The sequence below is a fragment of the Hippocampus zosterae genome, chromosome 13 (genome assembly GCF_025434085.1).
Source record: "Hippocampus zosterae strain Florida chromosome 13, ASM2543408v3, whole genome shotgun sequence".
Lineage (NCBI taxonomy): Eukaryota > Metazoa > Chordata > Actinopteri > Syngnathiformes > Syngnathidae > Hippocampus > Hippocampus zosterae.
Window position 1 is genome coordinate 22,914,568 of NC_067463.1, and position 26,516 is coordinate 22,941,083.

The 26,516-nt window shown below is 48.9% G+C and overlaps 4 protein-coding genes across 8 annotated transcripts; 1 reads left to right on the forward strand and 3 right to left on the reverse strand.

Annotated features, from left to right (window-relative positions):
- Window positions 1–2,390: 2,390 nt before the first annotated feature.
- si:ch211-14k19.8 (uncharacterized) lies at window positions 2,391–8,568 on the reverse strand. The gene is made up of 12 exons (XM_052084574.1): window positions 8,520–8,568; window positions 7,367–7,512; window positions 6,936–7,193; window positions 6,037–6,868; window positions 5,857–5,945; window positions 5,660–5,718; window positions 5,420–5,583; window positions 5,174–5,336; window positions 4,901–5,092; window positions 3,599–3,844; window positions 3,027–3,189; window positions 2,391–2,561 (listed from the first exon to the last, which is right to left on the reverse strand). The coding sequence occupies exons 1-12, from the start codon at window positions 8,566–8,568 to the stop codon at window positions 2,487–2,489; spliced, it is 2,436 nt and encodes an 811-aa protein (XP_051940534.1). The 3' UTR covers window positions 2,391–2,486.
- A 750-nt stretch (window positions 8,569–9,318) lies between these two features.
- pin1 (peptidylprolyl cis/trans isomerase, NIMA-interacting 1) lies at window positions 9,319–13,054 on the reverse strand. The gene is made up of 5 exons (XM_052084053.1): window positions 12,880–13,054; window positions 11,873–11,958; window positions 10,877–10,985; window positions 10,680–10,790; window positions 9,319–9,749 (listed from the first exon to the last, which is right to left on the reverse strand). Exons 1-5 carry the CDS (start codon window positions 12,935–12,937, stop codon window positions 9,640–9,642), a joined length of 474 nt encoding a protein of 157 aa, XP_051940013.1. The 5' UTR covers window positions 12,938–13,054; the 3' UTR covers window positions 9,319–9,639.
- Window positions 13,055–13,111: 57 nt separating this feature from the next.
- Window positions 13,112–14,540, forward strand: ubl5 (ubiquitin like 5). 2 transcript variants are annotated; one of them, XM_052084054.1, is made up of 5 exons: window positions 13,112–13,236; window positions 13,536–13,604; window positions 13,797–13,880; window positions 14,221–14,258; window positions 14,365–14,540. In XM_052084054.1, exons 2-5 carry the CDS (start codon window positions 13,549–13,551, stop codon window positions 14,406–14,408), a joined length of 222 nt encoding a protein of 73 aa, XP_051940014.1. In that variant the 5' UTR covers window positions 13,112–13,236; window positions 13,536–13,548; the 3' UTR covers window positions 14,409–14,540. The 2 variants fall into 2 exon arrangements, with proteins under 2 accessions (XP_051940014.1, XP_051940015.1); XM_052084055.1 differs by lacking the exon at window positions 13,112–13,236 and adding an exon at window positions 13,261–13,392.
- Window positions 14,541–14,731: 191 nt separating this feature from the next.
- LOC127613110 (proto-oncogene vav-like) lies at window positions 14,732–26,506 on the reverse strand. Of its 4 annotated transcripts, XM_052084012.1 has the most exons (29): window positions 26,460–26,506; window positions 25,624–25,749; window positions 24,170–24,275; window positions 23,966–24,082; window positions 21,905–22,021; window positions 21,339–21,397; window positions 21,177–21,242; window positions 20,976–21,084; window positions 20,790–20,879; window positions 20,648–20,716; window positions 20,150–20,350; window positions 19,965–20,060; window positions 19,735–19,803; window positions 19,584–19,670; window positions 19,382–19,467; window positions 19,164–19,299; window positions 18,982–19,091; window positions 17,994–18,095; window positions 17,798–17,892; window positions 17,393–17,415; window positions 17,260–17,296; window positions 17,061–17,197; window positions 16,899–16,982; window positions 16,649–16,680; window positions 16,299–16,409; window positions 15,907–15,994; window positions 15,529–15,655; window positions 14,946–15,100; window positions 14,732–14,866 (listed from the first exon to the last, which is right to left on the reverse strand). In XM_052084012.1, the coding sequence occupies exons 3-29, from the start codon at window positions 24,254–24,256 to the stop codon at window positions 14,813–14,815; spliced, it is 2,544 nt and encodes an 847-aa protein (XP_051939972.1). In that variant the 5' UTR covers window positions 24,257–24,275; window positions 25,624–25,749; window positions 26,460–26,506; the 3' UTR covers window positions 14,732–14,812. The 4 variants fall into 4 exon arrangements, with proteins under 4 accessions (XP_051939972.1, XP_051939973.1, XP_051939975.1 ...); XM_052084013.1 differs by lacking the exon at window positions 26,460–26,506 and having other exon boundaries at window positions 14,946–15,097; window positions 25,624–26,007; XM_052084015.1 differs by lacking the exon at window positions 26,460–26,506 and having other exon boundaries at window positions 14,946–15,097; window positions 16,917–16,982; window positions 25,624–26,006.
- Window positions 26,507–26,516: the final 10 nt, after the last annotated feature.

Sequence of the window (26,516 nt, forward strand, 5' to 3'; positions counted from 1 at the left end):
CCAAAACGTAAATTGGGAGTTTCTCCATCGTGAGACAAATAAAGGTTTTCTTATCTTATCTTAATTGAGGGAGAGACAGAGAGTGTGTGTGTGTGTGTGTGTGTGTGAGTTGCAGCCCTCAAAGCGTGCCCGGACAATGACCACAAAACAGGAATTCTCCGTGGCTCTCCTTCGTGTTCCTAATAAGGACATATGGCCAGCCAAGGGGGGCAGGAAGTGTTTTTTTTTTTTTAACCATGCTTTCACCTCAACGTGCATACAGGAAGTGACCCCTCCTCCCCCCATTAACACACATGTTGTCTACATGGAACATGGAGATGGTCATAAGGTGAGCGAGCCAATCAGGGAATTATCACAGGCGCACAGACGACGTCCATATAAGGAGATATTGGCGTGAGTGAGTCACGTGACTGCAAAGAAGAAGAAGAAGAAGAAGGTATTGCTTACGGGTCACGTGACCAAGAAGCAGCGCGAGGATCCGAATGAATCTCGTTTGAAGCGTTTGTATGCTGATGTGCGTGCGGCATCATGTGGACGCGGACGCGCACACAGGCCCGATTGGTGGCTCCAAGACCATATATGGAATGCAGCTAACAGCTAGCTTCGTTGCTACTTTGCTTCCCTCTCCCATCGTCCGGTGGCATTCCCGATCGCCCAGCGCAACGCTCCATCGGCGCAGGAGGCCCGTTTCCCATTGCCCAGTACTTGATTTTTTATGCTTTTATGGTCTGGCATTCCAGCCGGGTTTCATGCAGCCCAAGGCCAAAGGGGGAGGGTCGGATTCTGGGGGCGCCTGGGACGGCTTAGCTTGGGAAGACAGAAGCCGCTCCAATGGAGAGTTTCGGAAGAGAGCAGAAGCGGGATTGTGCACCGGTGGGAGAAAAAGTTCAATAGCGCCTTCTAATGTCAAACTTTGCACCTTTGAATGTGATTCCTTCCAATTCAGGTCACTGCCGGGCCCCCTTTTTGTGCCTTATAAATCAAATGTTCCTTTTTCTCTCCCTTTTTTTTTTAACTTTTACTTTTCTTTGTATTTTCTGACACATCTTACAAAAACCTTTATTAGTCTCGCAATGGAGAATTTCCCAATTAACAGCAGAAAAGTTGAACAACAAAATCTAGGAGCTGCTGGAAAGGCTGCCACTGTCGCGGCGCCATTTTGAAGTCTAAATAACAAAACACAACACGCAGGACAGACAGTCGTGCAATCTTCACCGCTTTTCTGCTTACGCTTTGTTGTCTGAAGCAGTTAGAGATGAAAGAGGAGAGGAACAAAGTGTCTTTTCACCAGTGGGTCAGACTTGCGTTTGTGGAATAAGAATTAGGTGGCAAACTGCGCCTGTTCTTCTCAGTTTCAGGCGGGCGGCCATTTTGTCTCTCGCTGTCACCTCAAAACGACACCGTGGAAGCTCGCAGGTCTGCTGACGATCACTCGTGGCACGGCTTGTGAATGGCTTTCACAGCCCAACTGCTTTTCGTCACACGACAATTGTCGAAAAGGCCTCGGCGAGAGCGCTGCCATTCAAACAACGGCGCTTAAAACACGGAACGTACTATGTCAGCCTATCAGCAGTCTCGTTACTTGATTGACATAGAAGGCAACCAATCAGATGACTGAATCACTGCTCATGCGCAGAGAACGGCGCTAAGTGCTAAGCTAGTCAGCAAATTAGCTGTTTTTAAGGCAGGGGTGCCCAATACGTCGATCGCAATCGACCAAGAGCCAGCGGACTGGTCCCAAGTAGGAGGAGAAAATATGGGGGGGGCTTGCTGGTGTCATTCGCTTTTATATACCGTCGTGTTTCATGCAGCCCAGATGTGCATGAGTGCGTGTGTGTGGCTCTTTGCAGCAACATTGTATACAAGACAATTTACATCTCGATGTGTGTATATATATATATATATATATATATATATATATATATATATATATATATATATATACTTTCCATAGATTTTCTTCTCTCCCCGATATTCAAGCTCGTGCTCAAACGTTGTACTGTGCATAAATGGTTCAGTGACGATAAAATACAGAGTGCGTTGCAGGAACAAAACCACTTTCTCACTTTTGATGAACACTATCCCAGTATTCGTCCTTTGAATCAAATCAAGCGGTCAAATTCAGCTGGACAGCGAGCGGTGCGCGCTTCCATGGTAACGTCATAGTCTGTGTGGAAGGGTAAAAAAAAAACTGAACAACCCAAACAAACGGCATCCTTTTTTTCCTGAACAATCAAATCATTCCAATTATTTGATGAATCGTGACTGAGCAATTTGGCCAAATAAGTGACTATATTTTAACGTTTGCCACGATGGCGATACTTGCCGAGATTTCAGTACATTTTCGAGCAGGTGCGGCATTTGCACTGAATGACACCCACGCATGCACACACAATAGTCACACAGTATTTATTGATTGATCACCGGCTAACCTTTTTATGCGCACGCACACACCGAGAGCGTTTGATGGCCAAAGAGCATCGCGGTCATGCGGTCCAGCTGCGGTTCATGTCCACCAGCTCCATGCCGTCGCAGTGCGAGCGCGGCCTGGACGTCCGAGCCTGAGGAAGAGGGAACACAAGGACAGATGCTAAGCTAGCATAGCATACGGTGCGACGAGAACGAGGAGCAACACTTTTCCGCTTGCTCTCGATATCGCCCCGCTGTACAAAACGTAGCCGAGCCGAGCCATGCTAACGAGTTTCCTTGTTGGGGAAAATGGGAAAATATTTTGGGCTGCAATGGTTTGATTTCGTCAAGAAATGTCGAAGGAGGAGGAGGGAATAACCTTGAATCAGTCACCCCCCAAAAATGTTTCTGTGGAAAAAAAAAACGAAAAAATGTGTTGTGAAGCCAGTTTGAATGGGCTGAACCAGACTATTTATTTCTTTGTTTGTTCCAGCAATCGCACCAAAACCCGATCGTATTGCTCTTTGAAATGGTTCCACGTTAGAAATGTGACGTGAGCTCACGACACGGATGTCGCGGGACTTGGCGAAGGAGGGCGTGGCTTTCCAAGTACTCACGGCGTGGGGGTGTCGGGGGGCGGCCAGCCGCCGCAGCAGCGGGAAGGGCGTCCAGTGGATGGGCTCCACCGGCCAGCTGCACACCGACAAGTCGCTGGCCTTGCCCGAGTCCAGCACGCCGTCGCCCACGCTCAGCTCGCTGCCGCACCAACCGTACTGAGAGCTGCCGCGCACACACACACACACACACACACGCTTCTTTTTACACTCGTGTGACAAGTGAGACGAACGCAGCGTGCGACCGAGAGATTTTCAGACTGGCCCTGAAGGCAACAGCTGACATCGACACATAGTTTGAAGGCTTTGATTTCAAAGCGTCCTTGAAGGCAACACTTGATTATGATCGATAAAGGTGATTTTTGTTGTTCCGGAAAGGCAACACGAAACTGAGCAATTGAAGATTTCTGTCAATGAAGCAATCGCCTGATTTAAAAATGTAATTTCAGACCTTCCCTGAAGGCAACACTCGACTTTGATAGAAAGAATGAATTCATAGAAAACAAAAGAGTGTCTCGGAACGCAACTGCTGATTTAACGCGTGACTCGGCTGGATGGCACGTGTGCGGGTGTACCTGTCCGGGTAGATGGTGTTGAGGCGCGCGGCGCGGCCGGTGAAGCCAGAGGAGGCGGATGCGGAGGCGGAGGCGAGCGACAAGGTGTCATCGTGGTAGCAGCAGGGCCGGTCCAGAGCTCGCATGTGCAGCAGCTCGTCGGAGCGCGTGAATGCCGGATTGTCCATCGAGTCGGCGGAAGCCGCCGACGCCGAGCGCGGCCAGAAGCGAGACGACAGCTCGTCGAAATGGTTGAAGCGCCGGTAGCTGCAAACACAAACACAATCAGACTGACCACCGCTACATTCAGTCAGAATGGTTTCATTCATTTAAATCGACTTGTTTTATTGAATCAATTAAAAATAGAGTTTTGCATCAATTTTTAATTACTTTGTTTCGGTTTTTTATATTACTTTTCTTATTTTAGAAAGAAGTGTTTTAACCAACTATTTGTTTGAAAGAATAAGACTTAAAAAAAATTGCCCGCGAAGGCTGCAGCTTTTGAAAATGAGCAATCATTTGGAGGTCGAGTGTGACCCCTCGAGGCCACAGCTGGGAGTGCAGTGAATCGGCCCGCAAGAAAGGAACCATTTTCATCACCAATACAGTATTAAAACAAACAAACAAAAAAGTCATTTAAAATACTGTAGACGAAAAGATCACATACCGTGTACATTCCAAAGAAAATTGTTAAAACAAAATTGAAAAGTAAATGAGTTTAAAAAAAAATAATAACTCAAATAATAAAAAAAATACTGTTTTACACAATATTAAAATCCATGAAAAGAAAAGAAGCACCAAGTTTGCGTGTGGGTGACCGACAATATCCAGCAGATGGCAACAAAGAGGGGAAGAGAGAAAAAAAAACTCTCCCAGTGTTGCCATAGTTACCTTGAAAAAGTAACTTGGCTACTTTATTGATTACAAGTCAAGTTTCTGAGTTACTTGCAGACTTTCGGCAACCGCGACAATTCTGCTGAATGTAAAAATTCGGACTGCTTAAGTTTTAACAGTGATGGTTGAATATGAAAAAAAGAAAGAAGACTTTTTTTAACTGAACAAAAAATTATTTTTATCAAGGCGGCTGAAGTATTTTCCTGAAAGCGCGACTGGTTATGAATCACCGTGAAAGCTTTTAGTCGGGCGACTCATTTTGAAACACGCGAAGAGCACCAGACTCTCAAAACGGCCGCCATTTTGGAGTCCTACGTGAGAAAGTTCCAAAGGAAGGTGCTCCAAGGCATCACCGGTGCCGGCATCCATTTTGTACGAGACGCCAGCGCCGCCTAGTGGACCGGAGTAAAACACCAGGACCGCCCTCACCTGCTCCGCGTCTGGTCCACTTTGGCCCGGATCAGAGCGGCTCGGTAGCGTCGGACGGCGACCAGGGCCAGCGCGCCGATCAGGGCCACGGCCAACACGAGGACGGACGCGCAGGTGCACACCAGGCGAGCGCGCGTCATCCGGACGTCACAGCGGGAACCCATGAACCAGAAGTCCTCGCCCACCAGGCACCTGACCGTACACAGCAAAAAGTAGCGCGCGCGTGCGTGCGCGTGCAGGCGTGCGCGTGCGCGTGCAGGCGTGCGCTCCTACCGACAAACGGGAAGTTTTCTTGTGTGGTGTGTGCAGATGCCGTGATGGTGGCAGAAGTCAAAATGGCAAACGGAGGAGCAGCTGTAGTTGTTGCTGGGCCCACTGATGCAACGGAAGCCCGCTGGACAGCCGAGCAACCAATCGCAAATGTCCTCCTGCACCCCTGCGTCTCACACACACACACGCACGCACGTTTCTAGCATCGTTTGTCCATCCAGCCCCAGTTGGAGAAGATGATGCGCTCACCTCCCACTGTGACATTGAGCACCTTGGAGCCTCCGAAGCTCCGCCCCTGGGGCGCAAGCAGGTCAAGTCCCGTGTGGCGCAGCAGCGCGGAGGCTCCCGAGGCGGACAGCCACCGCAGGGCGCCCCGGCTCTCAAACTGCAGCAGCATCTGCACGGCTCCACCGCTGGAATGAAACAAAAAAAAGAAAAGGTGTTTGGGAGCTGGGCCCCGGGGATCGGCGCCACCTAGCGAGCGCTCACCTGGCCCACACGGCCAAGATTCGGGTGAAGCCTGGCGCCCTCTGCAGGTAAGGCTCCACCTGCAACACGGGCGGCGTCATCAGCAAACTTCTCAGCGGAATCTACGTCCCCTCCCCCGGTTCCTTGATGCTCTTTGCAAAACGGCAACTTGAAAGGCGCGTACTAGGTGTGGAAAATGCTGAAAAGTCCCCACCCACCCAGGCGCCGGTGTCCTCCTCCAGGTCGGGAGCGCTGGTGGAGGCGGAGTCGTCGGCGACGATCTGCAGCAGCAGCTGGATGGACTCCACTGGAGAAGAGCCACAACACAAAGGCGTCTACAAGCGCACAAAGGCAGATTCTCGTCATTTCCTTGCGCACACGCCGCCAAACACGCCAACCTCGGATGGTGGCGGGCTGGTCCGGCACCACGTAAACTTTCGCTTCCTCGCTCGTGGCAAAACTCGGAGGGGTGGAGGCTTCCGGGATCGGCCGCCGGCAGCCTCGAGTGCCGCCCCGAGTGCCTTGTAGCTCAGTCGTCGGCATTAGTTGCGTGACGGGGGGCGCGGTATCGGGAGTCGGAACATCCGGGACGGGTGGAGACACGGCGGGGGTCCGAAGGGTCGCCGTGTCGAGGGTGCCGCCCGTGTTGTGGGAGCTGGCGAAACCGGAGACGCTTCCAGATGCCGTCACGCTCGTCGCGGACGTCGCCGTCGCATTCAGGGACCCCCCCTGGCCGGAGGCCGCCACCCGGGACGTGGGTCCGAGTGTTGTCGCCCCTGTGGGCGACGGGTTCTGAACTCCTCCGGATGCCCAAACGGCGCTCGCGGTAGCCGCGTTTTCCGGCCGTGCCGTCACGTTTACGGAGTTGAGCGGTGTGCTCAAGAGGAGCCGACCCGCAGGCGTTCCGCTTCCGTCCTCGGGGCCCCTGGGGCCCCCGGTGCTCAGGACCTTGAAGGCTCCTGAGCCGAGGAACCCTGCCGACGCGGTCTCGGTGGACGTGGCTAGCGGCCTTCCCATCCGATCCTCTAGGCCCCCGAAGCTCAGGAAGCCTTCGGACGCGGTCACAGCGCTCACGTGGGACGGGGGTCCAGGCGTTCCCGCCCCTTCCTCGGTGAAGTCCAAGACCCCTACCTGGGTGGCGTATCCCCTTTGGCCCTGGGAGTCGGGAACCCGTCCGATTGCCGACACGCTGCGCACGTCGGCCAAGGGATCGGGTGCCGTCGTTCCTGCCTGGAAGCCCCCCGACGTAAGGACCCCCGCAAGGGTTGCGCCACCAAAAGTCACCGCTCTGCCGGACTTTGTCTTTGTGCTCATGGGGGATGTGGGCCGGGGCGTTTCCGTCCCGTCCTCCGACGTTGACGAGTTCCGGATGGTTCCGGCGGTCCCGGTAGAAGCCGGGATCGGCGACGTCCCCTCGGCGGCATCTGGGAGGCGCGGGGTTCTCCGTGTACTTTTTGACAAATCCGTTTGGAGATGAACTGCCGCCACGGTACCAGCAGGGGTCGCCAGCTGGGTCCATAAGGTCGGCGATGATGTCACAGGTGGAAAAGTGAACCTGCCGGAGGTGTGAGGCCCACGCGTCCCTTCCGGCAGTCCCGGATCCGTTTGGGTGTTTGGGCTCGGCCTCTGCGTCTCCGGAAGGCGGCCGGCAGATGTTTCCGCTCCATTGTTCCCAACTTCCCCAGGAAGCCGCGGCGCTTCGCTATCGGGACTCCCAGACGCGCTCACGGGCGTGGACCCCCATCCAGACCCTCCGTAGGGTTCTCGCGTGCTCGTGTAGTCGGACCCGGCCCGAGATGGACCGGGGACGTCTCTGTGGGAATGCGGGGTGGCGGTGGCGGTCTCCTCCGAGGAATGCCGTGGCTCTTCCCGGACTGGAGGAGCGGGACACCCAAACAGAGAAAGCGTCAGGAAGGGCAAAGGCGGCCGACAAACGACGGGATGACCATTCCGGAACAAATTGGTCGCGCCAACGTGTCACATTTCGGACATACGCGCATACAAAAATAAAGAAGCGTCAAACTTTCTCGTTTTGGGGAATCGCTTCGGTCCTTCCGTGTTGCGAGCAGTTAAGTTAAAGTCAAGTGACTTTAATTGGCCACGCAAGATGGAGTAAAAGGCTGTCCGGAAGCGGCCCCGCTGGGAAACGTGCGGCCGGTCGGCCATGTTGCTTTCAAGCAGTCGTTTTGTGACGGCTTTGGTCGTCCTTTGAAGGGAAACCGCTTTGTTGTGGCTCTAATTGGAATTCAAGGAAGTCCCGGAGGCGGGTTGAAGCCTCGTTAGCGGCTGGCGGAATATTAACAAGAGTAAAAAGCAGGGGTCGCCGCCAAACGCTACAAACACATCGTAAATGACCAAAAAAAACAAAAAACCCAAAATGATGTTCAACAATGCATTTACACCGCACAGCAATCTGGATTGGATCCGGTTATAGTTTTTCAGACAGCTCAGACTAAGCATATGAAGATTTGATTTCTATACATTTTTACAAGATTTTGTGTGCAATACGGGCTGCTTTACATCTTTTAAAATGGAATTTGTACGAGTGTACGCCATAGCCAACTCCATCAAATTGGAGGTATGTGATCTCAAAAATGGGTGAAAGCTAACTAAAAAAATAGAATTGCTGAATTGTATCACTTACTATTTTAACTAGTGCACCGTTTTACATGGATAGCTAGCTAAGTCGATGTGATTTTAGGAAGTAGTTGAAGAACCTGGCAAATGTCCTTCATCAAAATGAATTGGATTTTTCGCCCCCTTCTAGTCTTCCGCCTTTTCGGTTCACCTTTGCTTTAGATCGTGTCAAATGTCACTCAGATGCGTCCAGATTTATCCACAAACCACTGGACAGATCGGGGGGGGGGGGGGGGTTGCTTACCTGCTGCGGCGACGACGACGACGAGCAACAAGCAGACGTGGAGCTGCATGTCGGGGCCCCTTCGCGCATGTCGGGAAGGATGTCTCCAAAACGGACGCGCGACCTCCACATGTCACAGAAGGAACCTTCGCCTCGTCCTATTGAAAACCGAAGCGCCCCTCCCGTCCTAAATGAGATCCACGTGTGAGCGGACGGCCGGAGCGAGCGTCGCCCGCGGGCGGCCACAAACGAGCGTGTAAGCCCGGTTGGGAGAGCGATGTTGGCTGACAGGCGGCCGGAGCTCCGCGCGCGGATGCCTCGACAGCATCCGCGAGGGCGCGCACGCACGCACGCACGCACCCCCCGCCCACTCCCGCAACGAAGCGGAGCAGCGCCCCCCGGCGGCCGAGGCCGCAACATGCGCACGCCTGCCCCGTGAAGCCCTGATTTGAAACAGCGTACCCGCTTTGAAACTCTTATTTTGAAAGTCTGCTCGGAATGCCGCTTTTGCAGCCGTCTTTTGAAGGCAAAAGGCAAACCGCGCCTTCAAATGCAACATTCATCTCCAGACCCAAATCCCAGCGAATAAGCCTTCCCCAAAACCGAGCCCACCTAAACGTCCAAGGTTATCAAAGTCAAACGAGACGACGTACTAGTTCAAGAGGTGAAAGGTCAAAGTACCGCAAGGCAGTCATACGTCAAGTGAAAGGCCTCGACACGATTGGCCAAAAAAGACGCTCTGGAGCTGCGAGGTTACGTGTCGTCGTGGCAATACGACGCGCTCATCCGCACCCGAGAAACGGAAACGCGCACACACACACACAAAAAGAGAGGACTTTTATTTTGACGACTCGTACGGACGGCAAAGCTTAACTGTTTTTGTCACACGTGAAAAATAACATGAGGGCAATGAAATTACAGGATTTTTTTTTCTTTTTTTCAAAGGTGGAAACGAAAGCGCAAGATGAGCTTTTATTGTTTGGTATCATGCACATTCAGTCATCTGCGCTTCAATCTGTTCCATAGCATATTTTTTGTTGTTGTAAAATATTTTAGGATTGGATTTAGGATAGCATTTGCACTCTTGTGAGAAAGCTTAGTGCGTGTGTGTGTGTGTGTGTGTGTGTGTGCGTGCGCGCGGTCAGCCAGTGCGCAGGATGATGTGCACTCCAGAGTCGGTAAAAACGGGGCCGCTCATTTCGTCGATCTTGAGTGCGAAAGAGGCGTCTTCGAAAGGCTTCTGCATTTGACCTAAAGTGTACAAAACACGCACACACAAAAGAGAAAGTCACACTGCTCCCCCTACCGGTGCCAAGTGCAATTGACTTAAAAAAAAAACCCAACAGTAAAAGCAAATAAATTAATCTAATCAATTTGTCATCACAAATTGTTGAATGGGCATTTTTTCGGCGTGTTTTTTTTTAAATGAGGAACTATATCATTTGTGGAATTCTGTGTTTTTGTAATGCAAAACAATGATAAAGATCATTTTGTAAAATGCAATGTACAATTGTCAAAATTTTATTGTAGGGGATTTATTTTGAAGACATTCAGATAACGACGGCCGGATGGACTAATAAAGTATTTTTTCATCATAAAATTTGAATACCGTGCAAAATTGATGACTCAAATCAAAATCTATTTTCATCACTTTGTTGAATGTCAAAAAATGTCTTCTTTGATGAATATATCTTTTTAATGAAAATGTCAATGAATTTTTGTTTGCGTTTTAAAAGACGACACTTGTATTTTTGTTGTCCGTTTTGTTTTGAAGACGGACGAATAATTTGTCAACGGTCATGTTTTTCCAATGAAAAATCAAACGTAACCATTTATTTTCTGAAAAACATAAGTGGAATTTTGCTGCGTTTATGTGCCGCCGTTTTTGTTTTCAATCAAAATTTAGTTGAGTTATTTGACATCTTAAATTCATACAAGTGCAATAACTGTTGTCCATTCATTTTTTGTTTTGTTTTTTCACTTTGGAATCCCGTTAGAAGGAACGAGGCTACTTGTAATCCAGCTCGAGTTTTCATTCAAGTCGTTTTTAACGATGCACAATTTACGGGCTGCCAATGACTGTTATTATCATTGGAGAGCCTCTTCAACGCATTGGGTTACCCGCCCCCCCCTGCACTTGCTGCCACCCCGGCCGATTGAAGTGACTCGAGTGGCACCAACCTCTGCCAAAGAGTCCCAAGTCTCCGCCGTTCTTGGCTGAACTGCAGTCGCTGAACCGAGAGGCTAAACTCTCAAACTTGTCCTTTTCCGACTTGATCCGCTCGATGTAGTCTGAAAATCGACAGAATCGCGCCGGTCCAAATAGTCAAGCAAACCTCAAGGCAAGGGGGTTCGGGATGCGGGGCCTCGCCACTTACGCTGAATCAGATCGAGAGCCTCGTCTTTGGACCGCGTGATGTTCTGCTCCCGCCAGGACGAAGGCCGGCGGGACTGGTTGTGCTTGACCAAGAGGTGCGAGCAGCGAACCTGCAACGCAAAACCACAAAAATAGAGAAAGACAGGTTTGACCTCTGGTTCAGTTCCAGTCCTTTTTTGTCTTATCAACCAAAGTTACTAGCTACGAGCAACTGTCCCCCCCACCCAAAAAAAAGCCAGTTTTAAAAAAAAGATTTAAGACTAAGAAAGAAGGCGCACGTACATATGTGACCAACCTGAACCCCAAGGCATTGCTTGGTTTTGTCCAACATATCTCATTAACTCATTCAAACCCTTTGACGTCCAAAAGCGTCAATTAACGCATGGTCCCCGCCTCCCCATGACGTCTAAAGGCGTCAATCACGTTTTTTTTTTCTCCTGTGGGAGAAGTCTGATGCAACTTCTCACTGAAGGAGCAGGCTTGACTGCAATGTAAATAGTAAAAAATGGCCAGCAGGTGGCAATAGTGTCAAACTTGAAATGCTTGCTTTTACAAAGAGCTCATTTGATCTGGATTTCTCAAGAAAATCGGCCTTTTCCAGAAAACTTTGCAATTTTCTAATGCTGAAGATAGAAACAAACTTTTTTTCCTGCTGAAAGATGAGAGTCTCACCTTTCTTCTGACAGGTCGCATGTTTATATTGCCGTAGAACAGATAATTCTGTGGGCCTTGCAAATCAGTCAAGATTCAGTAAAATGTGAGTGATTGAGGGGGGGGGGGGTTCCAGTGAAAAAGGGTGCGATTAGATGAGATGAAAATTTATAAACTGATCACATTACAACGATGGATTTTTTTTCCCCCTTGGGTGGCTGCAATACGATGCTCATCGGGAAAAGAGCACCGTAGTGGTCGTGAAGCACGGGGTTGGCCGCGTCACGCTTTGGAACTGGATTTTGGACCTTCAGAAGGTTAAAGGGATAATGAAGAGTTCCTTTACTTTATCTGGCTCGACGCGGACATCTCCTGCAGCGGGTCGTTCCCACTGGCTGGCGTTGGTCACGCGGTTGAAGTAATACACCTTGCCTGCAGACGGAGAACAGTTATTGATTTGTGAGGGACATGGGGGACCAGCGGCTGGTGCAAATAAGCGGAGATTTTCTGGAAGAAAAAAAAAGGCCTTGACCAGTATTCATAATTTTAACCACAAATTGTGGTCCCTAAACTGACCGACTTCCTTGACACCGTACATCAAGTTCCTATTAATCAGGGCTTGGGCACCACCCCAGGCAACAAAAAAAAAAACCCTCCAGGAACGAGCCGCCGTCCACGGGAAAAACTAAACACAAAACGTGAATCGATGATTTGTGACTAGTCAAGGACGAATAGGTGGCGTGTATCATCCACACTTAGTTGTAAAACATTTTTTTTCAGGGTGATTTTGTAAGATGTGTTTGAAATGAATTCAAATCATTTTGGAATCATAGCTCGCGGTATATCTACGACTTGAATAAGGAACAGACATTTGTTGACATATTTTTGCAAGTCTTGATGCCCCAACCAAGTGAATGGCGAGGACTGACTCAATTTTCTCGCCATATTGACACCGTTTAAGGATAAAGCTTGTTGGTTTGGATTTAGGTGACAATCGCGGAATTGATGCGGCATTCTCAAAGCCTCTGAACTTGGACGAAACTATTTCAAATCTAAATCCTTCCCATCGTCAAGGAGTGATTGCGAGTGGTACCGTGACGTCAAGAGGGGCCCAGGGTGGATCGGCTTCCACGCCTACATCATTTCCAAACTGTTATAATACACAACAAATTGAGATTGTCACGTTTTACTACCATTACGCTAATATCGCGAATGCCCTCCATTCATTCAAGCTTTAGCTGGGTTAATTATCCACTCGGGATGATGATTCAATTTGCTAGCTCCCAAGCTAGGTTGCACATTAGATCGCGGAACGAGACGGTTGGCGGCCGTTCTTCGCGCCTGTAACGTCACCTGAGTTGCGGCTCATTCTCTTCTCCCAGCCCCCCGGTAAAGGGTCCTCGTCTGCCATTGTCACACCCTCTCCCGTCGCAGGTTTTCCTCTCACAAAAGATCAAATCCAAACGGAGACAAGTCGCGTGCGAAAGCGATTACGACACTTTGCGGCAACCACCGAGGCATTTACGGCCGTCACGTTGTTTTGCCCTTTACGCCCGCCTTTCGCTGGAGCGTGTCCGCCATTGGTCGATGTGAGCTATCAATCATAGTTCTCGCGGATTTGATTGGTTTACATAAGCAGGTTTTTGACGAGTCTTCTCGAAAACATTAGCCTGAAAAGCTTTATTTTGCCACTCAACTCGGGGTTTTAAGGTAATATGAACACCCTTCACACACAGACGCCCGCACACCAAATAGTTGTTACTTTAATACGTTGTGCTCATTTTAACAACACGCGTGCATACCGTGAAACGTTAACGTAAATGACACACTTCGCTGCATAGCACGTTTGCTCGCTTTCAAAGAAAGGTTCGCGTTTTTAGTCTTATTTCCCAACAGAGTAGCAAGGGGGGACATTGTTGCGGTTTAGCGCACAGGGCTAATTGTTTATAGTTACATCACACTGCAATGTGCTACGTTCTAACACCCGTAACACCCGTTTGCCTTGATAGAAAGGACGACGGGATGATCGAGGTGGTGTGCAACGATCGTCTGGGCAAGAAAGTCCGCGTAAAGTGCAAGTATCCTTCAGGTCGAAAGTGGCCGAGGGCCGCCGAATTGAACAACATAATCGTACTGTTCATTTAACACCCACGTGATTATTTCTAGAAAAACTTATTTGCGATTAATCCAAGAACCGATGAATGTTGGATAAGGGTCTTCTTCTGTCTATGACGTCACACGCGCGCTTCCTTAACAAGTCAACCTTCCAGCTCCGAGGACACCATCGGAGACCTAAAGAAGCTCATCGCAGCGCAGACGGGGACGCGGTATGACAAAATAGTCTTGAAGAAATGGTACGCAAACTCCATAGACCTCCTGATTTTTATCCCGCAGCAAGAGGTGGTCCAAGTACTGAGGGATGGAGGGCGACGGGCAGTCAATATTGGTTTTCCCGCCTTGCTGCGTGATGGTGCTATACGGTGCAGCGACTACTTTTATCCAATTGGGTTGGCAGACTTCACGCCTGACCGTTGTATTTGTGAGTTTGAACCTGAGAGGCTTTTAAAGGCGGGGCCCGGTGAGGTGACGTTAGCACTTGGCTGTTAACTGGCTAGCGTTTTGCGAATCGATGTGTTGCGTGACTGGGCGTCTGCGCAGCTCAGGTTTGTATAAACGTCCTTATTTTGTGTGCAGGTACACCATATTCAAGGACCACGTGTCACTGGGAGATTGTATCCTTCACACTTGTGGTGCTTCTCTCCAACGCGTTAACGTTTATTTTAAGTACACGTGGGTCTGACAGTTATTCTGTGTTTGACTTAACCGCAAGGTTTCCAGATGAGATCCACGACGGCATGAACCTGGAGTTGTACTACCAGTGAAAGCAAGGCGCTATCTGTCAGGAAATGATATCATTACGGGGACAAAATAAAGAAGAATAATGCGAGTGACTTGATGTTTTGATGTTTGTTGTTGATGATCATTTGGAAATAAAGCGGTTCATTACCCAACCACCTTTGTTCCATCAGTGAGATTCATTTCTTTCCAGGATTTGCTTGGAAAAAAACTTTGAGGACCACAACAATGTGTACAAATAAATGACCTCAAATGAAAAGCATTGCCGAGGACATCCCGGATCTCCCGTTTTGTCATTTTTGGACGACGCTCTGACCAAAATAAGAACAACATAAACCTCCCACAAGACTTTCATGGTCATAAAAGCAAATTTATTCACATGATGAGACGACGCGCATCGGTTTGTCTGAGCAAAGTAGCGGCCTGCAGGTCAGCTGTAGTCCGAGTATTCCTCGTCCACGTAGTTGGCGGGGAAGAGGCCCACCTGGGCAACGACAATTGCGAGTGCTTGAAAGCCTGAGGACCTTTTGATGATTATTATTATTTTTTTTGTTCTCGCTCACCTTGCCGTAGACTTCGCCTTTCCACCAGCCGCTTTGGCCTTTCCTGGACAGGATCCTGATGGTGTCGCCTTCGCGCAGCGACAGCTCCGAGCGGTCGCGGGCCGAAAAGTTGTACCTGGCCCTCGCCATGCCGAAGGTACGCGCGCCGCCTCCTGCTGCGTGACGTTCACAGTTCAAATATTTATTGCATATATATTTTGCATCTAATTAATGAGAGTATAATCATGGTTCAAATGAAATTCATTTCTCGCTACTATAAAATAAATTCAAACCATCATCCTGTCCAAAAGGCTGCAGCATGAGCGTTGTTAGCAAAAGTAGCATTGTCCCGATACTTTTCTCCGCCGACCTTCTAAACGTAGTCAATTATTCACGAGAGCATCGCAAGAACTGCAATAATTGATTTTGGAAATAATTGCAACTTCAATTTGATTTGTGGACAATAATTCTACTTTCCAGATATGTTCGTTCATTTATTTTTTTTTTGCTCAAAGTCCCTCGGCAGAGTTTTCCCAGTGTGTTGTCAATTTCTCCCTTCGCATTATAATCTCACGATTTTGTTTTCTTGAACAGAAGCACAAACCTTTGGGCGCGTGGCGGGGCTTGTGGTCGCCGCCCTGCTCGGCTTGCTTGTACGGCGTCCGCAGCGTGCTGTCCACGTCTTTCACGCACTCCTTCAGCGAGTTCTGCTGGTAGAACTCAATCATGTCCTGCAGCAATACGCAGAGGCAAGTAATTGCGGCGGTTTGACACATTGGTGAATCACCACCATCAGCATGTTTCGGTTCCCCATTAGCTGTCATTTTATCGGTACTCGGTGAGTATCCATGAGTGAATACTTGTACTGGTATCAAGCTTAAAAACAAAACAAATGGCATCAAATATTTATCTGCAACAGACACAAAGCACTGTTGTGAATCGTAAAACCAACCAAAGAGAGAAAATATGTCGGGGCACTCACCACCAAACCCTTGAAGGCCTTCTTCTCGTTGATACGAAACAGGCCATCGCAGGAGGTGATTTTAATATGTTTGATGTCCAGGTTTAACCTGCCAAAGTAGAAACAATCTATACTTTGAAATGATTACAAACATGTAATACACAAAGAGGAGGAAGAAGTATGGAAGAATACCCCCGCCCCCACACACACACACACACACACACACACACACACACACACACACACACACAGCCTAAAATAATATTGACGCCTGACAAGAAGAAGACTTGGATGAAGAACCGATTCAAACGAGGTCGGCACGCTCACATTTGGATCACCCGGATGTTACGCGAGGCCCAAACTGCAACTTTCATTCTGTCGGCAAAGACGCGAGCCGCGGTGGAGAATCTTACTTGATGCTGATGGCAAACTCGCCGCCGTCCTTCTGCCGGACCAGGTAGGTCCCGTCGGAGCGAGACACCAGCAGGTCCTTGGCGGCAGGCCGCTCCATGTTGCCAGCAAACCTGCAAGCGAGACGGGCGCGGCCGCCGCGGTTTCGTTGACACAATGAGACAGGAAATGAGATCAGTCGTATTTTCAACAATGGGAAAATGAACGCTTTTTTTTATTTGTATTCAAAAATCAGAACAAAATGAACCTTTTATGATGGGAAAACAAATGCGAGGTTTCAGAATCGAACATTTGGAATATCAATGGAATCCAAATCAAATGAATCAAGACGTAACTTGAACGTCGCACTCACCAGCTGAAAGCAGACAGATCTGGGGTGGGCCTCTGTGGGAGAAGGTGAGATCACACTTCATCATTCTCACTCGCATACGTAGAAATGCTGGCTCATTTTTATGCTTGACAATCGCTAGGAAAAGTCTACACACCCACGCTCAAATGCCATTGTAAAAATATGTCCACACGGACCCTAAATAGTTCGATTTGAAACATTTGGGTATTTAAAAAACAAAAAAACATGGCCGCGTCGTATGCAATTGTGTTACCGGGCAGTTTATACTGACAGAGGAGAAGGGTATGACTGTGTGGCAGGGGAACCAGCCCGTCTGACCTCCGGTCAAGTTTCTGCCCTGCGGGAGGATGAACGGACGATTTCTTCATTTTACTGCTCGGATTTATTCGGATGGCGACGCGGCGGACGGACGTACCTCCCACCACGACAGCTCGGCATCCGCCCGCGTCAGCTCCACCACGTCGCCCTTGGAGAGCTGCAGCGGGCGGCCGAAGCTGGTGGGCGGCGGCGGCAGGCCAAAGTACTCCTGACACGCCTCCATCTTGGGAAACCCTGGGCAATGCACGTCAATGATGCAGGAGATGCTTTTGCCACAGAAGTGATCCCGATCTTACCGATTCCGGCGTTCCCCGAGGACCCGTGTGTCCGATTCTGAGGGCAACAAAGAAGAAAGGGGATGGGGGGGGAGAAATATTTGAGCAGGTAATGATGACAAAATGAACATTGAGGTGATTGCGTGAGACTCACTTTTCTCGCAGTATTTCCATGATCTGGAATAGGCAAACGTCAGAGTTCAGCATTAGGCGGTACTCATAAATGCATGAAAATAAGCATCGCGCCGCTTTTTTACGCTTTCTTTCTGAAAGCGACCCTCTGTTATTGACAGAAAAACAGACCTATTCCCTCAATTTGTGCTCGGGCCAAAGCCCCGTCGAAAATGAAACGTCTGCTTTGGCGCCACCTGGTGGAACGTTGCACCACAGCGAGTTTTTTTTAAGATTGTCTATTTGTCATTCCCGAATTGACTCTCAAGCTAAACACGAAGCAGAGAAAAATACGCGTGGTGCGGCCAACTTGCTAAAAACTTTGCTGTCTGAACGCATGCGAAGCACCGACATCTAGTGGAAGACACTTGAACTGCAAGCGACCGACCTGAGTTGCGCCCGCAGGCCGGCAATCTGCCCAAGCACTCTTTGTGGGCGGCCGTTTTGCAGCGCGTGCAGCGGTAGCCCTGGAAGAAAATCCCTCTGAGCGGATGACAGAAGAGAACATGAGGGAAGAGGGAGAGAGAGAGAGAGAGAGAGAGAGTTTGGATTTGGGGCAGCGAGCGGGAGCCGGCCGCGCGTACCTCAGCATCATGGAGCACGCCTTGCAACAAGCCGTCTCCTCAAAGTTGTGCATCTGGAAATCGTGGTCGTTAGCCGTGGCGTTCTCGGGACACATGTTGGACCTGCCCAGGCGGCGAGCGACATGGAATTGGGGTGAAACCGTGCCGTGCCGTGTCGTCAAAGACGGAAAAGCCCTTTGGCCATTTTGGTTTTTCGAGCCACCGTTTGAAGTTGACTTGGCCATTATTTTGTTGAAAGAGGGAACATTCCACTTTCGTCAACATCTCCGCAAACAAGTCTGCCATTTTGGTTCTCACCAACCATGCCAGGCTCGTCTTTCAAAGACGAAGCTTTGGTCTCAACTTTTCTTCCGAATGGGCTTCTTATTACTGCTTACGACGCGACTCTCTTCGCATTCATTCCCGCAACTTCGCTGTGAATCGCGATAGTAGTCCAAATGCCTCGAAACGAGACGAGTCATTAAATATTGCTGGTTTTGTCCCGCCCATCGGCGTCTTTGGGACTCTAGGTGGCTACAGTGGCCGCTTATGGGCCGGCCCGGACGCGTGACGAGCGAATGATGTGCCCGTGACGGAATGTCTTTTTGATTGACGGCAAAATGAGCCAATCACAGACCTTTTGGCGTCGGCATCCGTGGGGGCGTGTTTCAATTCTCATTGTGTTCCGAGTTGAACCGGAGACTTCTTCTAATCGTCCGAGAGACACCCCCTTAACACTCAAATTCATCTCTCATTTCTGCCGGGTTTTATTGGAGTTGCTTGTGTTCGCGGACTAACTTGTGTCACCGCAGTTTGGGTTGGTCAGAAATGATCATTTTCTCGAAAAATCCGCGTAGGAATAAACGGACACATTTGATGACGTAGGCCGAAATTGAGCTTGACCGAGCGGCATCCGCCGGTGCCGTGCGCGTGGGCGGCGGACAAGCAGTGGGTTTCGAGGTCTCGTCATAAAACGCAAGACGCGCGCGTGTTGACTTTTCCAACTCACTGAGCCATCTCAAACTGCTCCAGCCATTTCTTCTTCAGTTCTCGCGTCTTGAAGTACAAGTCGTAGCCGCACTTGCCGTACGAGTCCAGCAGGAGGAAGACGTAGGACCACTGCGGACACAGCAGCCTCGGTTCGGGGTCTCGTCACTTTTGCCGCCGCATGGACGAAAAGAAGAAGCGCACCTTCCGTTTGTCCTTCTCCCCCGCCGTCTCGTCTCGCACTTGGTATTGCCGGAGCATGATGATCTCCTTGAGCTCGAAGGTCTCGCCGCTCTTCTTCTTGCACACAAACATGGCCTTGTCGAAGAGGAACACGTATCTGCGGGGCGACGTCACGCAAACTCGGATTGAATATATATTTATTAAAAGGGGGGGGGGGGAGATGAAAAGAAAACACTCACCTTTCCTGTTTGGATTTCTTCTCTGTGCTGCAGATTTTGAGCTCTCCGTCCATTTTGGGGCGGCCGAAGAGGGCCAAGGATTGCGACTGGGTACGTTTTGTTTTGTAAGCAAGGTGAAATGTTGAGAAAACACACACTCACACAATTACTCTATAGTCTTCACCGACATGGACAAGGAGATGGAGAACCCAGATGAGGTTACCATGTTCTCGATGGACAACTGGAAGGTGGTGATCTGCTTGAGGATCTCGTTGTCTCGCTTGACCTCATTGACACATTGCGCCAAGTCCTGGGCGACCAAAAAGACGTCAACTCATACACGTAGCGTGGATACACCCCCTGCACAAACTCACCCGCATGGCGTCGAGAGCCGTGCGCAGGTTCTCCCTGTCGGACGGGTCGCTGGTGTGTTTTGACAGCTCCTAGAGAAAAGCGAAAAAGAATCCAGGCCTTGATTTTTTTTTACCCCACATGGTAGGGTCAAGATGGACCTGCCCATTTTAAAAGAGTTCAAAACTGGTCGCTATTGGCCGGCGACCAGTCGAAGGTGCATCCCGCCGAGTGGCCGAAGGACCTGTGCTACCTGTAAGAGGAGCGGGTATTTGAGGACTCTCTGCATGGGCACCATAAGCAGATCCCTGAGGGAGAATCTGCCACTGTTTGCTCTCTTGGAACACTCCTGAGAGAAAAGAAGAAAACCGAACCAAAAAAAAAAAAGAATCAGAGCAAAGATTGAGGCGGGAGATTTTTGCCCGGCGGATGGCGCACCTCCAGCTTCATCCTGACGTCCTCTCGGGTACTCGCCACTTTGTCCAGATGCTTGGTGGCCGTTTCCACTTGGCTGCAGTAGCGACCGTAGAGTAGGAGCCTGCCCTTGTAGTTGACAAACACCCGGTAAAGGTCCTTGGCGCCGTTCCAGACCGCACTCCGGATCTCGTCCAAAAGTTCTGTGTGCACGCCGGCCAAATCCTGCACACAACCCACGATGTAGACGCGGTGCTGATCTACATTCCAAACTCTCGGCTTCACAGCCGGGTGGGGAAGTACTCGCACTATTAGACAGAGACATACAGTGAAACTCCTCCACTGCCAAACCTGCATGAGTGAAATACCCCCTAGTGTGAAAAAATGAAAGCCATTGGCACTTTTCTGCTTCCCCTACGACGAAAAGTCCCCGTGTTCCGTGATGCAAAATATTTTTTTGCAGAAGCGAAGAGAAGTCTTTGCACTTTGTTACTTTTCCAGCAGCGTCTGCGCCGGGCGTACCTGGACGTTGACAAAGATGCTCTCGAGGTCCTGGGCCGTGAGGAATTTTTCCAGAGGTTTCTTGAAGTGCTGACGGTGATGAAAAATGAATGAGCGCCACAGCTTTTCGAGGCGCGCGCGTGTACGTGGAGATGCGTCGCACCAGTAAAATCGATCCCAGAGTATCCGAGTACTTTTCTTCCGTCAGTTTGATCTCTTGGAGGCAGCACTCCCGCTTGTCCACGCCGGACTTCTGCCCCGCACACAAAAATATGCCGTTCGCCGGGCGGCAGTGCGTTGCCATCTACGTTAAGCCACTTGGAACAAAATGGCGGATGATGGCACTCACAATTTCGGGTTGCTCCACCGTCCTCATCAGGTCTTCGTAGATCTCATCCCCTTCGGCCTCCTCGTCGTCCACGCAGTCGTACAAATCGTCCGCTTCTTCCATGGTGTCGCTGCAAGACACCGGCCGTTGCGGATCGGCACATTTTACGACGACACTCGACACTCGACTTCTTTCAGATGGTAACCGAAGGCTTTCGCTTACTCCATCTGGTCGGACAGGCCGTTGTAGACGTCGTCATCGGAAATGGCGACTCCCAAAGGGAAAGGTCTGCGGGGCGGCATTGGCGGAACGTGATGACAACGTGGCGGCACATTTACCAGGATGGGGATTAGTATTCTGATTTTCATTTGAAGAGCTACTCACTGGAATCCTTTTTGCGTCGCGATGGACGAGTGGGACAGGACGGACAAAGTGCTCAGCACCTGTGAGCACCAACGAAACACATTTGTCAAAAGGTCTTATTTCTGCTGTCAGAGTTGATTTTGAATGACTCAAGAAAAAAGCAATTGAAAAAAAAACCATCCATGAGTGTGAACGAGTGTAGAAAACATGGGTGTCAAACATAAGGCCCGTGGGCCATTTGTGACCGGCCACGTCGTTTTTTTTGTGGCCCGCCAAGGCAAATCGTGAAAAGTTTCTTCATCAAATACCCCAAATTGCAAATGGTCTTTGGGACTTTTGGCTGACTTTTAATAACACGGATCGCTTACATTTTTTGTAAGCGCCCATCCTTTTAAAAGAAATTGAAAACAGAACAAACATAATTTTTTATTTTTTACTGGGTTCTAATTTCAAAACTGTTCATTGACCGATTTGTGATGCGATGTGGCCCGTAACAAAAAAATGAACTTGACACCCCCGTTTTAAAACAATACCACCGCCAGTGGCGCCACCTCTTGTTCGGATTTGGCGAGCGCTGGCCTACACACCTTGGCAAAGTCCCGCACGTCGAACAGGTCGAAGGCATCAAACAGCTCGCTCTTCTTCAGCTGGAACTTGCTTTGACACACGCCCAGGAAGGTCCGGATGTTCTTCAGGCACAGGAACTGGACAGAAGCGCACAAGGTTACAAGGCATTTGATTGTTACAAGCGTGGCATCAGTCAAGCTGAAAATTCGTTTGGGGTTGACAGAGGAAGCCAATGAATGCTGGCTACCTCAATACCTCAAATCCGTTTTTTTAATGGGTAGGAGTGGCCAGTTGTCAGTGCTCGCCAATATAACATAATATATATATTATATACACAATGGGCGGCCCGGTAGTCCAGTGGTTAGCACGTGGGCTTCACAGTGCAGAGGTACCGGGTTCGATTCCAGCTCCGGCCTCTCTGTGTGGAGTTTGCATGTTTTCTCCGGGTGCTTCGGTTTCCTCCCACATTCCAAAAACATGCGTGGCAGGCTGATTGAACACTCTAAATTGTCCCTAGGTGTGAGTGTGAGTGCGAATGGTTGTTCGTTTCTGTGTGCCCTGCGATTGGCTGGCAACCGATTCAGGGTGTCCCCCGCCTACTGCCCGAAGACAGCTGGGATAGGCTCCAGCACCCCCCGCGACCCTAGTGAGGATCAAGCGGCTCGGAAGATGAATGAATGAATGAATGAATGAATATATACACAACATAACTGTAATCACGAACAGGTGGCAGTAGATGGCAGTGTTGAGTCAGGTTGAGAATATAGGCCAATTTTTCTGATCATTTTTAAAAATCACTTTTCCATGTAAAAACCGCAATGCTTTGTTTGAACTCGTTTGACAGTTAACAGTCAAATGCGAGTTTGGAAAAAAAAAAAAAGTGCGTCGCACGAGAAATGAGATGCAGAACGGGCTGCGAAAGAAGCAACGCGAATAATAGGAAGCACCAAAATAACCGCAGAGAGCGCCGTGCACAATGCTACCCACGTGCTGAGGGTGGGCGGGGTATGACATATGACATTTTACACAACTTCCTGTGCGCGCGCACGTGTGCGTTCGTGTGTGTGTGTGTTGAGCTGAGTGGGAAGTGTCGCTTGAGAGGAGAGGAAATGCTGAGTCGCGACTGACACACATTGTCTTGGTGCTGGCAGGTCACTGGCCCACATAACAACACGACGAGTAACTCGCGGCGTCTGGATGTGCCGCCGTTGTTGCATAAGACCATGAATGTGTGTGTGTGTGTGTGTGTGTATCAACATGTTCATTCCCGTGTGTCATCGTCTGTGATGACCCCCAAAGTGTCCAAACGCCGATTGGCCCCACAGGGGATTACCCAAAGTTCCATGTTTGTTGGACACACTCACACATGCAATGAGGGGAAAAAAAAAAAAAAGAAGGAAATGAGAAATAACAACGAATGCGTGAAAGAAAGAGAAATGTCGTAAAATAATAAAAACGTCAGAATGATGCCAATAATTTAAAAAAAGAAAAAAAAGGTAAGCATTGAGGATGCCACAAACAAAATAATGAAATGAAATTTGTTCAAATTTGCAAACATTTTTTTATGTCATGAAGAAAGCACAAACGTTATTATTAAAAATATAAAAATCCATTAAAAATTTTGTTTAAAAGAATAACAATAATAAGCCATTGAATATGATTTAAATGTCAGTGATAATTAAAAAAAATATTTTCAGTCAGTCATGTACATCTGTGATAAACAATTGCTATTAAATAATTCCAAATTGGGTTAAAAAAGAAAAAAAATCGATTCAATTTCTGAAACGATCGCGCTGTAGAAATAGAGTATATACCGGTTTAGAAAGAAGTTCTCATAAAATCGTCTCAACATAATCATGGCATGTCCGGAATATCTCAGAGAAAAGATGAACAGCTGAACTTTATCGGGGATTCATCAGCGGCACCCGCGTCCTTCTCAGAAAGATTTTTTTTGTTTGTTGCTGTTTCACATGTTTCTGACACGCGCAAGGCGGCAAAAGCATCAAACTGATTTTTCTTCATTTGAATTGGGGCCTGATGCCTTTTCATTTCCACCCTTGGAGCGCCCGTCCGTGCCTTACCTGGGACATCTGCGGGCGCAGGTTGATCTCTCTCAGGTTGACGGCCAGAGGCAGCAGGTTATTGAGAAGCTGACACAGGAGCACGCCGTCTCTGAGCGCCTGAGCCAGGTCGCACACCTGACAACACGCACAAAGGCACGCAGTTGTATTGAGCAAGCTAAAAGCTAAGCTAACGGAGTTGCGCCTGTGAGCGCGCGGCCTCACCTGCGCGCTCTCCCAGGTGACGCGGTGCGTCTCCGGCAAGACGCGGCACCCGATCAGCCATTTTGCACACTGCCGCCACAACTCCATGTTGTGGATCGCTGACGTCCTGACAACAAGCACGCGCTCTCAAGCCATCAATCGATCCATTCGGCTTTGGGCCATTTTTGACATGTAGACAGCGGCGCGGCTGGCTCATGTGGCGCCCCCCAATATCGCCCTCCACCACATCCTCTTACTTCCCGTCAACGTTGCGAATGGCAGCGTGGGCTGCCGCAACCACCATCCCCCTGCCCCTCTTTTCACACGAGCTGTGAACTTGACCAGGGTTATAATGCTTTCACTTTGTTTTTATTTCGTTTTGACTTTACACGGAAGTTTGAAGCAATTTGACTTTAGAGCAGATCTTTTGTGTGTGTGTGTCACAAGAAAGAGAAAAGATGACAGAGATGATTTCTATTTCGAAGTCGAAGCAATGACATCATGCACGCACAGACACAAACGTTCACACACACACATATGCATGCATGCACGCACACTACTTAATACTACTACTACTTCATACTTCTAAAGACCGTGAAAATAGTTTGTCAAGGTTGTTCAAAGTCAAATTAAACCGGTGATTCATTGCAAATGTATGATTTTGCCACCAAAGGGGCATTTCCATTGTTTCCTATGAGTATTTTATAGACAAAAAGGACCGTTGTGATGTTTGAAGCGTTACTCAAGCAAAAATGATGAACATCTAGTTTCACGGTAGCGGAAACAATAACATAAGGGTCCAAAAACATAAGTGATGTGGGTCAAAACAACCCATGTTTTACTGCTCATGACTAAAATCGGAATAAGGTAGAAAAAAAAACAACAACTTGGTTGCGTGATGAAAGAAGGGAGTCGAATTTTCCATTTGGCAGTTTCTCAGTTGACAAAAACCGTTGACTGTTTATCTCTGAGCCCTAAATTGCCCAGCCCGCAAAAGGTTCTGTATTTTGAAAATGGCTGGCGTGGAACGAGTTCATAGAGGCAATCAGAAAAATCACTTTCTTCTTCTTCGGTCAGTCTAGATGACCTGTGGCGCCACCCAGGCCAGTTTTGGTACTGCGACAAACGGGGTGATGTGTGCTGCGTTAGTCATTGAAAAGTGAATGAAGAAGCGCATTCACAAGCGCGCACTTTTTTTTACAAATGTATGGACCGCTTGTCGGGAGCTGAAAAATCGGTTCAAGATGTTGAAACTTTGTTTGAGCGCACCCTGCTTCACGGGTGGACAATTCCCGACGCAGAGAGCGCACGCACACCCCAAATGTGGTAGAAGGAAGCCGTTATCGCGAGAGACTTTGACTTTCACTTCCTGTACTTGGTCAAAATAGTTTTGCCTGGATGGCCATTTTCACTCTGACGAAAACGGGGCCAAAACGGCGAACGAGATCCCAAGGGCAAGGAGTCATGGAGCTCACCTTCAGACGGCTCCTCGGCGTGGACGGTCGTCTCTCGTCTGTGACTTCATTGTCACATTCTGTCGTTCCGCCTCTGTTCCGCAGTGGGTGTTCTTCGAGCGCCGTCGTCGCAACACTTCCTTTTTCCTGACACACGCAGTCACGTTCATGCAAAAAAAAAAAAAAAGTGAGGCTATTGCTACGGCAACTTGAGCAGCAGAGTTCGGTTCGTCAGAATAAGCCAGATGTGCAGTTTATCACTTCAACTTTCCGCGATGATGGAAGAATCATGTAATCAAGAAAGGAAGTGAAAGTATCTGGAAATGAAAAGAGCATACGAGGCCCTTTTATCGTCGAGATGTTCTTGTTTCGTCCTACAAAGGTCAATGTGGCTCTGGACCCCCACCCCGCCAAGATAAAATAACGGTCAAGACAGAATTTTTGGGGGGTGAGTTTAAGACATCATACAAAGAAAAAAAGTCAAGTTTGTCATGATGAAATGTGAAATGCTTTCAAATGGATGGATGAAATCATTTGTGAAAAATAATTGCAATATGATGACAATAAATTCAGCCCCCAGGTTAAAAGTCTTATGACAATATTCATATTTTTCCTCAGGATTTTGTCAGGACACAACGCCGTATTTTTTTTTGTCAAGATAAAAAGGCAACCTTTGACTGAAGCATTGTCACAGTAAATTTCTTTGGAGAAAAAAAGAAAAAAAATCCAAAAATGGTAATCTGACGAGATGAAGTCGCATTTTATGAGAGCACGGTCAATCCTGCCACCTGGTGGCGAGAATGAGATCATGTTGCTGCCAGAGGACAAAATGCCCGCCGCTGAGCGTCGTTTGTCACCTGAGAAGACGACTTCTTCCTTGTTGGTGGAGGATGAGGATGATGTCATATTCTCCT

What these genes read in the sequence shown, in the direction of transcription:
- ubl5 (XM_052084054.1), top strand. Translation starts at nt 13,549, where the DNA reads ATGATCGAGGTGGTGTGCAACGATCGTCTGGGCAAGAAAGTCCGCGTA. An exon ending in AAAGTCCGCGTAAAGTGCAA is followed by an intron (nt 13,605 to 13,796) that starts GTATCCTTCAGG and finishes TCAACCTTCCAG; the next exon opens with CTCCGAGGACACCATCGGAG. An exon ending in AAAATAGTCTTGAAGAAATG is followed by an intron (nt 13,881 to 14,220) that starts GTACGCAAACTC and finishes TTTTGTGTGCAG; the next exon opens with GTACACCATATTCAAGGACC.
- si:ch211-14k19.8 (XM_052084574.1), bottom strand. Translation starts at nt 8,568, where the DNA reads ATGCAGCTCCACGTCTGCTTGTTGCTCGTCGTCGTCGTCGCCGCAGCA. An exon ending in ATCTTGGCCGTGTGGGCCAG is followed by an intron (nt 5,584 to 5,659) that starts GTGAGCGCTCGC and finishes GTTTCATTCCAG; the next exon opens with CGGTGGAGCCGTGCAGATGC. An exon ending in CCCCCCGACACCCCCACGCC is followed by an intron (nt 2,562 to 3,026) that starts GTGAGTACTTGG and finishes CCTCTTCCTCAG; the next exon opens with GCTCGGACGTCCAGGCCGCG.
- LOC127613110 (XM_052084012.1), bottom strand. Translation starts at nt 24,256, where the DNA reads ATGGAGTTGTGGCGGCAGTGTGCAAAATGGCTGATCGGGTGCCGCGTC. An exon ending in GCATCTTTGTCAACGTCCAG is followed by an intron (nt 20,351 to 20,647) that starts GTACGCCCGGCG and finishes GGTTGTGTGCAG; the next exon opens with GATTTGGCCGGCGTGCACAC. An exon ending in ACGTCAGGATGAAGCTGGAG is followed by an intron (nt 20,061 to 20,149) that starts GTGCGCCATCCG and finishes CTTTTCTCTCAG; the next exon opens with GAGTGTTCCAAGAGAGCAAA.
- pin1 (XM_052084053.1), bottom strand. Translation starts at nt 12,937, where the DNA reads ATGGCAGACGAGGACCCTTTACCGGGGGGCTGGGAGAAGAGAATGAGC. An exon ending in TCCGCGTCGAGCCAGATAAA is followed by an intron (nt 10,986 to 11,872) that starts GTAAAGGAACTC and finishes TTTGCGTTGCAG; the next exon opens with GTTCGCTGCTCGCACCTCTT. An exon ending in GGCTCTCGATCTGATTCAGC is followed by an intron (nt 10,791 to 10,876) that starts GTAAGTGGCGAG and finishes GTCGATTTTCAG; the next exon opens with ACTACATCGAGCGGATCAAG.